Below are 10,918 nucleotides of genomic sequence, written 5' to 3'. Positions count from 1 at the left end.
CCGAAAAGTTACCGGGACTTTCGAGAAACGGACCCCAGTTTCCAAAATTCTTTATTTAACCTCACCTCGAGTAACTTAAAGGGGCAGTGCCCCCTAGTTTTAGTGTCACTTTGAACAGCCAAAAAAATATGGGAATGATGTATTATTCAGCGAACGCCACACGCGTACACTGAAAAAGGAAATCCGAATCCTCCTATTAGCAGCCCTAGACTGACCATTTGAGTTTATAGGCATTATTGTATCCTCTGTTTTTTCTTGTTTTTTTTTTTTTGTTTTTTGTGAGAAAATGGGGTCCAAGAACCCTGGGTCCATGTTTTGTCCTCGCGGCCATAAACGACAGTTGATATGAACGATGTTAATTTCTTGATAGCTCCGAGGAAATAACACCCGACAAGCTAAGCAGTTCGTTTCTTTTAAAAAAACTTGTCAGTTATACCAAATACTTTTTCGTAATGTAATTTGTAACTTTATTATCAACTGAATTAGTGGTTTACTCTTTGCTATCGTTTACACGATGTCAACAAGTTGTTATGGCATTTTCCTGGACATGTACGATTCACCTGAGTGCCCGTAGCTTGTTTTCGATCGTCTAAACGTTTATCCGTGAAAGTCTGTTTCGATCAAAAGGTAGTCATAAATTTAATCTCTACGTGTCAAGTCTCGATACTTCTGTTGCGGTTTTTAGTGCATTATATTGTCACATGACCTCAGCAACTCGACAGGCAGGGCATGTCATCACCCAGTTTGTGAGACAGTTGTCAATAGCTGCGCAATCATCAGTGTCTATTGTCAGTGGTTTGACATGAGCAAGAGTGCTAGTTACCAAACCCTCACAGACAAAAACAGACTTATCCATCACTTTGCTCTCTAATGTGAAGAAAACCTCTGTCGAGCACTAATTCTTGTCGCATCAACATAGGCTCTAAGGGCCTCCACCGACTGGAAGTAAAGATTCCGTCATCATCATCATCATCATCATCATCATCATCATCATCATCATCATCATCATCTGTGGATTATTTTTCTCAGCAGCTGATCATATGTATCACACCATAACCGATATCAATGATAACTGCACTAACAACCCCATTCTCAGACCTGAAAGTATGTTTTACACTATATGTATGCCTGTATATTTTTATGGTTTATGGCAAATAAATTGAGACAAATTGATCACGCTTATCGAGCGAGGAGGGCCTAACGCATAGATGTCTGGGCTGCACTCGAATGCATGAGGTATCTTGAGCATGTCTTAATGATCAGCTCAACGGGTGAAGTCACATTCGATTGCGCTCGAAAAGGTTGAATGGAGAAGACTCTGCAACAGTGTTTCGACTACAGTTAAAGTGAATGCATGAACGAAGTTGAACGTATGATATTACTCTATTTTTCTTTGCGAATTGAAAGAAGACACAGAACATTGATGGCACAAGTCATAGGTTTATTTCTACTACACTAGTCGCATACATATTTTACATTTGACTGAACTACGTACCCGGTCACCTTGAAGCCGCTTCCACCGCAGTGAAAAGCGGAACGAGAAATCCCGAAATGCATTAAATTTTAATTGGTCAGGCTCAACATATTTGCACAAATTTCGTCACCTAGCTCACGTCTTGTCACGCAATGTGTTTTGGAAAATGTTTACACTTTTCTATGTCTGGCGGTGGATATTTGAACATTATTCCACAAGGGCGCGTTACATGTCAATATATAGATAGCTTACTCGACAAAAAACTGCCTCGTTCGCTATAATCATCTGATGTCCAACAAGCGCGAGTGGAATAATTGTTCTATTGAAAACAATCAAGAAATATTGCTGATTTCATTTTAAGAAGAACAACCACAGAAAACAATGAAATAGCTGCTACTTTTTGGTATGTAAGCCAATCAAAACTCTGGATCTTTCCAATGATCCAGTTTCAAATAATATAAAACTGATTCAACCAAATTTATCCAAAGAACTGCATAATCGCCATGACACTGCCCCTTTAACGCTTATGCTGTATTAAAATTTAAAGAAAGTCTCTGTTCCATCGCTTATTTTAACTTTAGTTTGAAGCAGCCAAAGTCAAAAGGTAGCACTAAACGAATTTACAGGAGCCTGTATCGTTAAGCTAAAGACCATAATTCAAAACTGCTACTGATCCCAGTTTATACCATCTCCGGATGTTTTATGATTTGAGCAGCTTTGATCACCGTAAAGTTGACAGATACGCATCATCTGTGGTTAGCATCAGAACTGTTAATTGAGAAGTCATAGTTGTTATTGTAGAATATGATCATTCACGTTTGTGGCTTTTTCCAGGCAATGTGGTTGTGACCAATCAGTTACTCAGCTTGTGGGTGGACTTGCATAGAACGGATGTTTGGGCTACAGACATGAACGAAAAAAAGTAGCACAACTGCTTCAATGCTCCGTACACTAAAAGCATGGGTTTTCCATCAGTAAGTTGACATAACAATCTTCCTTTTATTAAAACTTTTTCTCACAACGAATGCAAAAAATGAGATATTACTCCCGGTTTTCTCCTTCCCCCCCCCCCCCCCCGCCTCCCCCTCCCTCCCTCTCAAATCACTCGGAGAATTGATAGAGCATACATTGTTTGTAATGCGTAGAAGCGCGACGCGTTCGAAACATCATTAAAGGACTGTGTTTCCTGATACAGAGATATTTTTTAGCAGTTTATGGCTTTTCGAGAAAAGCTGATCCTATTAAGTGCTATGGAATCCAAAAAGAAAATCGTGGGGTAATTAATCATTTTTAAGAGATAATTAAGCAACAGTTATTCTAAAAATCAGAAGCTTTTTCTCCAAATTGAATGTTAAATATCGTCTGGAAAAAACGTAATTTCCCCCCTCACTTTTCTCTTTGGTTTTTTAATAGCCTTTCTTAAGATATTCTTTTCCCCTTATAGTCATAAATCAGAACGCATCATTTCTCCCACCATCTCGTGATGCACAGAACATATTTAGCAAAAAGAGCCACCGTTCCTAACAGCGTTTGCTTGAAAACTTTCTAAATCCTGAAAGTCGTAGATGCTATTTGTCTTTCAAAATATACAGCTGTTTCGACAAAGGTTGTCCAAAAAAGCGTAAAAGCGAACGCGAGAATGACGAAAGGTAGTCTGGGAAATACTCAATTAATTTCAATAAAAGCTCAGAATTCACATTGCCCGCCATCTTAAGTCCTCGCTGTACTGTAGAAGCATAGTGGATTTCGAGCTTTTATTGAACTTTTTTGGGTTTTCGCAGACTACCTTTCGGCATTGTTGCTTACGCTTTTACGCTTTTTTTGTGTTTGGACAACCTTTGTCGAAACAGCTGTATATCACGCGTATAGACCTACTTGTAGTAAAAAGAAAACATGAAAAACAATGTTATGTCTTCTAAAAGAAGTTTTACCCATGGACCCATTTGTTCACAGAGGGCCCAGCTGCTAAGGTACAAAAGTTACTGTACATCTTATGCACTATATAGCGCCTTATCCACTAGTTAAAGTTATCCGCTCTTTAAACAAATGGGAACAGGTTGCTCAACCTGGGTAGGAGAGATACCACACTGACTTGTCCAACAAAAAAGCAAACAAAATAAGAAAACAAGCAAAAGATAACATGATGAAGATTCCGGCCTTAAAACCAACCTTTTAATTTTGTTGAGTATTTTCAACTTCTCTCGTCGATTCCAGAAGATTTCTCCAATCAGCGTAAAGAACGCTACAAGCAAACCAGTACCCATGACCACATAAACACCCAGCATGCTCTTCAGATCGATTCTCTTTCGTGACAATGCTAAGGGGAAAGAAGCAAATGCTCTTGTCAGCAAAATCATTCTCCACGGCTCAAACATGCCGAATAATGAAAAGAAGTTTTGTAAAGAAAGAGGGATTGTACCCTTCATTCGTTATTGCAAGTTTTCAGCTATGAATCTAATGCCAATATATAGCTAGCTGGGCGAGTGTTTCTCTGTGAATAATAAAATCGCTAGCGTTTTCAAAAGACAGCCAGATTGTAACAAAGGAGGCAAAACCATGTAAATATCAACGCAAAATATAACAACTTTTCTCACAAAATGTGCTTTTAACCTGAAATAATGTACCATGTTTATCTGTTCCCCGAGATCTCCACAGAAACGTTAGCAAATGTTTCTGTCTGCCAACGTTTTCAAGACCAAAATATATCCTCCATAAGAATTTACGGCTGTACATAAAAAGGGATTGACTCACTTGTTTCCTGTTCTTTAGGACACATATTGGTGCTTTCCCACCAAGCTCGTCTCCTTCCCTCAAGAAAACCGTTCTCGTGCAGGTTCAAGATTGCCAATGAAAACTCCTTCATGATGGGATCGTTTGCTTGGAAAGCGAATCCCATCCCTTTGGCCACGCTCAATCCTGGAACTGAAAACAATTTGACTATTTAGTCAATAAGGTTAAGGGCCTCTTTATATCAACCTGGTTCACCAAGCTGGCCCGATATTCGCGACTATTCCCTTTGGAAAGAGTTTGATTGGTTCCACCGTTTTATCTCGGTTAACCAGCCTGGAATTTCTCATGTGAACAGAAAACAGAATTCATCCCACGAATCGTGTCGGTCTGGTTACTTGGCTCATATTATTAGGTCCTATGTGCACTACAGGATGTAACCACCTTCCCACAGTCACAAATATTCTCTGAGGATAACTGGTCATTTTGATGGCCAGCATTTAATCAATTGGGCTACCACTTGTCCTTTATTTGTGCCAATCGGCCGGCAGAACTGTGTCCATTTCCCAATGATAGAGCAACGTGTTGCAATGTGTCTCTCATTAAATTTTTTCTCTGGTGTCTCTTTATAGAACTATGCCAAGGTTGGGATCGCCGTGCAGCGTGAACGAGTTAGGCAAGTCTGGTACATGAACTTCTGTAGTTGCGTTTTTAAATTAAGCTAATTAATATCTGTTGTTTTCTATTCAAGAGCTAACTTGCAACCTTCCTCCCAGCAGGGGCTTGAAGCATTTTGTTCATGATCAAAAATAATAACTCATTAGTGTTAGACCAATTGTGTCGAAAAATCATGCAGCAGATTACCCTTGACATAACCCAATTTATAGCGTCTGCATACGTTCATTTACGATACTTATTTCGATGCGGATCATCATCTACACACTAAGCCAAGTGACTGAGGTCCAACCAATTTGCTTTGTAAGTGTGAACTTTCAAGTTCGACTTAAGGCATTTGAGATTATTGAGAGGAATTTATGAGGCCATTTGACGTGAGCATGGATGACGGCCATATAGGATCTGTCATTTTGGATTTCTGGATTTCCCCAAAATACCACCAAATTTAACCAAAAAGTAATCAAAACAAAAACGTTTTACCTGTCATAAGGTCGCAGGGCTGATGGTTAGCAGCATACCTGACAACCGGACCATCATAAATAAACACAGACTCTTCTGTTTCTCGTAACCACTGAATTGCTTCTTTGGTGGTTTTGACCCAAGATTGATCAGCTTTAATTCTGTTCCATATCTTCTTGTGTGTTTCATACTGGCTCGTCTTGAAGAACTCGTAGGTGCTCCCTGATTCTATTATTGCAACTTTGTAGGATGATTTAAGGATGTCTTCAAGGTTATTGATTGGAGAGGCGGCGTTTTTGACCGTGAAGAAGGCTGCCAGGTTGGCGGTGTATGTTGAGACCCAGATAAGAATGCAGAACCAATAACATCCGGTCAGGATACGAGCTAAAGTAAATAAATCTTTAATTGGCCATTTACGAGTTCCTGTGAAACTTACTATGAAAGCGAGGCTAAGTGCAAAACTTTTCATATGAAAATTAGTTTTGTTTGCATATGAATGAAAACTAATTTTCATAACAAAAACGTTGCACTTAGCCTCGCTTTCATAACGAGGTTCAAAGCAACTCGAAAATGGTCTATTTCTCTATGCTATTCAAGTTACCATCGACACATGAGAGGCAGAAACCCGGCAATTTTGCTCCTGGGGGTCCTCTCACTAATGTGGCCCGAGTTTGATTCCCGGGCTTACCTCCAAATTTGGGCTGAATTTGTTATTGGTTCTCGTCCTAAGGTCTTCCGTTTTCCCCTCTCCACGGAAGACCAACCATGCAAAATTTCAAATCGACCTGACACGCAATGACACCTTTAAGGACGGTGCCTACTATTGTTACTGCGCATACGTTCTGCGCATCGCGAGATACTCGGGTTTCCTATGGGTGGTACCTATTAATACAGGGATATTTTTGCGCGGTTTAAAACTATGCGAAGAAAGCAGAACTTAGCAAATGCTTTTGGTATCTCAAAAGAAAATTGGGGGTAACCATGCATTTTCCAAAGATAATTAAGCTTCAATTTAGGAAAAAATCCCATACATTGCTATATATTTTGGCGTTTTTTAGAGATATTACTGTTTAATTATGTCTGAAAAATGCGTGGTTACCCCCAATTTTCTTTTTGGATTCCAATAGGCCTTGCTAAGATCTGCTTTTCCCGCATAGTCATAAACCGCACAAAAATACTTCGGTATTAGTAGGCACCGTCCTTAAGGCAAGCCCATAGAGGCTCACTGGTTCTCTGTCGGTAAAGAGGTTCGATTTCCAAGGAAGTGACAGCAACCATTAACCACCTTAGTCGACACCACCGGTGGAAGCACACAATTATTTTTATTGCGAAAGGCAACTTGTACGCGTAAAAACCAGAATGTTCTCTTCCAACATCAATCTGAATTAAAATAGTTCTGACCGTTCACTCTCCCACACCCTTCTCCGATAAAAAAATTACCATAAACCACAACAACAACGACAACAACAACTGCAATAGTCGCAATAATGATCATAACAACAACTACAGAAACAACTACAACAACAATAACAACAACAACGAAAGCAAAAACGCTGCCCTGGCTGGGGCTTTAGTACTCTTGGAAAATCTCAAAATTGATGAACTATCCGATCATTGTAAGATTGAATACCTTTACATGCCGCTACTATACCTGATAGACTCTTAGGCTGGTTGTCAGCTCCTTGCTGCAACATACAAGCCAGTGTAAACCACACGCTGTTACAAAAGCTGAACTCCTCCGACGTTCCACGACCATTCGCGTCTTTGTACCCATAAGGACTGAAGTAGTTTATAGCAAACACTGCAATAGAGATGACCACCATACTGGCAAGTGTAGCAAACCAGACGCTGTTGTGAAAAGGATTCATAAACTGCAGATAATCAATTCTTTTGCTGTCGGACGGCGCTTTCTTGAGTAGCATTTCGTCAGTGTAATACATAATCGGTAAACTGAAGTCTACTACTTTCTCTCGTCTTTCCGTTATGGTCAATGCAGCTACAGCAATATCTGCGTCCTTAACAGGAAGTAAGAATATGTGACTCTACTATAGTACTGTACAAAAGTAACTTCATTGAATTTCACTCAGTTATGCTGACAAAATTTCAACGAAATGCTAACAGGCTTTGGCCCGTCTCAAAAGAAAATAAGACATTATTTTAAATTTTGATGAAACTTTTCACATCACAAGCAGAAAATTCTGTCGAAATCGACGACAAATGACCTCAATTTCGCTTCGAGAAAGTTTCGCTTTTTTTAGACAAAACACTTTATAACTAATTTAAATTTAGTATTAAGGAAACAAAGCCAACCCAGCGCACTGGAATCACCAGCAAGTGCAAAATAACATAAAAATTTAACTGTTAATTCTCCTTTGTTATGTTGTTTGAGTCGCCGATCATCAAGAAAGCTTAGTAGCTAGGTATGTGATCAGTGGGTACTCTTGAAGTGCGCGCTTCCCTGCATAATTAGGAGTCCTGCTATTTGGGTAGCCTGGCCTATTCGTTTGTATTATTTCTAGGCTGAAATTAACACGTTTTGTATTTAGCTCCAGCTGAAATTCTTTAATCCGAAGATCAGTTTTCAAATTGTCAATAAGTCATGGAGAGGAAACAAAGAAAATCACTTTCAAGAGGTTTGGAAAACACGAGAAGAGTGTCTCATCCTATTTTCAAACATCTCGAAGATGGTTAAGAAATACACACTTCTCGGTGTTTGGAAATCGGATGAAACACTCTTCCTCGTGTTCGATATAACAATTCACAAACCTTATTTATTAACTCTTTAATCATCCCATTCCACGTTCCATTTTCCGTTTCAGCGCCGTACAGCCCGTCAGGGGAGGGATAGATGTCATACGTAAAATGAAGTTTCTTAGCAAGTTCCTTCAACAGATCGATGCAATATCCTTCATATGTAACTGTCGCGTCATTTTTCTTCTTCATCATTAGGAACGGATCATCCTTTTTGGGTATAAAAAAAATTATAATGGATGTAATCATGGCGCAGTGCTAATAACAACATGTGAATAGATTAATTTACATGATAAATGCTCGAAAGTTTCGTGCATTTTCTATGCGCTAGATCAATCTACAACGCAATCTTTTCCCCGTCTAATTCCAAAAGAAAAAGAAAAAATCAAACAAACATGTAAACCAGAAAATGTTCACACATGGGAATATTCTCTATTAAAAAATGGGCCGACAGAGGCTCTCCATTTTATCCGAAACTGACTTATCAACTCATTTATCTTTCAGTTACCATAGCAACAACGACTCTAAGGTTCCTTCCTTCCACTTTTCCTTCAGTGGTTTGGTTATTCATGTTGGGTCGGATGTTTTCATGAAACACGGCATGTTCAGTTGCATTCCATGATCCTATCTAATAAAAAAAAAATGAAATGTGTTTTATTAACATAGCACAACCGAAATAAAAGGGGGACATGCAGAAGGTTTTAAAAAATTGAGCTTCTCTTATTCAGTGCTGATGCGGATGAACAACTGAGAAGGGGGCGTGAGAGATCAATGGGCACATAGAAGAATTTTGGGGATGGATGGGTGGGAATCGATTTCACTCTTGCTCCGTTGCTTCCTATCTGCGGATATGAGATCAGTTGGTTTGTTCTGAGTTCGTTGATTTAGACTGTAATGAATATAAAACGTATGGAATGCTTCGCTCCCTCTGAGAAAAATGAACGCCCGGCAGCAAACATCGTATGTTGCAGGGGGAGAGAAGTCCATAAAAGATTCAAGACAAGCTTAAGCAGACCATTGATTTGACGGAAAGTTTTGCATGGAAATTCTACCAATCAAATAAGTTCATCTTTTCAGTCATCTTTGCATGATCATCATATAATAACTAATATGAAGATGTTGTCCCGTTGTCTCAACAACTTAGAGCAATTTAGATTTGCAAAGTGTGCTGGTTTAAAAAACCCAAACAAGCAAAATTGACAACAACAGGAAGCCTGCAGATCTGAAAGGAATATCTTCTTGCCTAAGTAATTTAAATATGATAGAAACCAGCATAAACAAATGGAAGTAAAAAATTAATGATTACGCGTAACCATCCCAGTTGATCGTCGGATGGGGAGTTTTAACAAGTATTCGAAACTGTCGATTTGAACACAAGTAGCAAAGGATAATACAATCTACCATTTATTGGTGAAGTCACTCAACGACCACAAAAACAACCAATAAAGAAAAAGACTTTTAAAGAACAAAAGATGCCAGTATGGTATTTTGCTTCTTACCTTCTTAAAGGAATTGTTTCGAAGATTCAAAATTTCCAGCTCAATCCCCTTTCGTTTTCCATTTTCGTCAAACTTGATAGGTCCGGTTAAACCATCCATGTTGACCTGTAGAGAGTGATCAGACCACCTTAAATTGTAAAATGCACAGGGAGAACCAACCTCGAGATAAATAAAATAGAAAAGACTCGGAAAGTGATTTTCTCATTCGGAAATACTGTTTGGTACCGGTAATAGCTGTAAATTAAAACAGTTTCAACTGTTCCGATTTCTTTGATTTGAATTTACCAAGAGACAGAATTGCAAGGTGTTATTTCCTTCCCTTCAATCCCTTATCCATTGAAAAAGTTTTAGATGACATGTCTTTGAAAATAAAGGAATGAATAAGTACCTCCACTGACATTCAAGTTTTGTACGTTTCTCTTTGACTTGCACCATTGTGTGCACGTTATCGGCCCTATTTGACAAATCTACAATACTAGTAAGTACCTTACCTTTCTTATGCAGGTCAACACTGCGTCTCTTTCTCTTGAAGTGATAGCAGACCCATTAATCGATGAACATGGTTCTTTGTTTAAAGCCTGTTTGATGACTGGCACGGAATCATAAGCTAGTGCAACGAAGTGCTACGAAATTATTAAACATTGATCAGTGAGAGCGTTCATGGTGGAAATTAACAATAACAATAATAATAATAACAATAATAACAATAGCTAATGAGCAGCCAAGCCACCTAATCAGATTACAGCATTCGTTGTCGAGCGTTAATATTATTTTAACAAATTTACATAAAGTGAATGTGGAAATTTCTTCTATTTCTTGAACAAAGACAGAAAAAAGTGTTTCATACCTTTTAATTATTACAGAGGAAAGGCAATGTTTTTTTAAAAATCTTCAGTTATCTTTACCTCATGTTATGTACACGCACATACCACCCTACCTTGTCACTGGTATCGTATTTCTCTCCCACTGCCTTTTCTAGTTTTATGGAAGGTTTAATGTTAAGCCTCAATGCTAACACCACATTGCTTGAGAGACTAGTTAAGTTCCCCGAGACCTGGAGTAGAAGTTAAATGTTAATACTCTTCCTGATAAGTAAAACCTACAGTGTTGATAATTGGTTTGCGCTAGAACGCTTTTGATACTTTGATAAAACTATTATTATTGAGGTACTAATAACTTTTTGATTAGTATTTTAATTGTGAAGAGCTTCAACCTCCATGAAGAAGTACAGCCATCTATTTAAATGTTATTATTCAACACATTGTGACACTGCCCAAATATGGTCATAGTGCACTCAATATTCGTCGTCCGTACACAACAGATATCCTGCGAT

At 38.6% G+C, this 10,918-nt stretch overlaps 1 protein-coding gene across 1 annotated transcript; it reads right to left on the bottom strand.

The window, feature by feature from the left end:
- Positions 1-1,220: 1,220 nt before the first annotated feature.
- Positions 1,221-10,639, bottom strand: LOC146455703 (glutamate receptor 2-like; the record flags this gene model as incomplete). The annotated part of the gene is made up of 10 exons (XM_085093942.1): positions 1,221-2,374; positions 3,644-3,791; positions 4,226-4,396; positions 5,357-5,719; positions 6,987-7,350; positions 8,102-8,296; positions 8,595-8,714; positions 9,586-9,690; positions 10,077-10,208; positions 10,523-10,639. Coding segments are annotated over 10 exons (1,758 nt in total), but the record flags the coding sequence as incomplete, so codon positions are not given.
- Between the last annotated feature and the right edge of the window lie 279 nt (positions 10,640-10,918).

Source organism: Pavona decussata, unplaced genomic scaffold, assembly GCF_977016875.1.
Source record: "Pavona decussata unplaced genomic scaffold, jaPavDecu1.1 SCAFFOLD_270, whole genome shotgun sequence".
NCBI classification, from domain to species: Eukaryota; Metazoa; Cnidaria; class Anthozoa; order Scleractinia; family Agariciidae; genus Pavona; species Pavona decussata.
The sequence above is the reverse complement of the archived record's forward strand: the minus strand, read 5'-3'. Positions and strand labels throughout refer to the sequence as shown.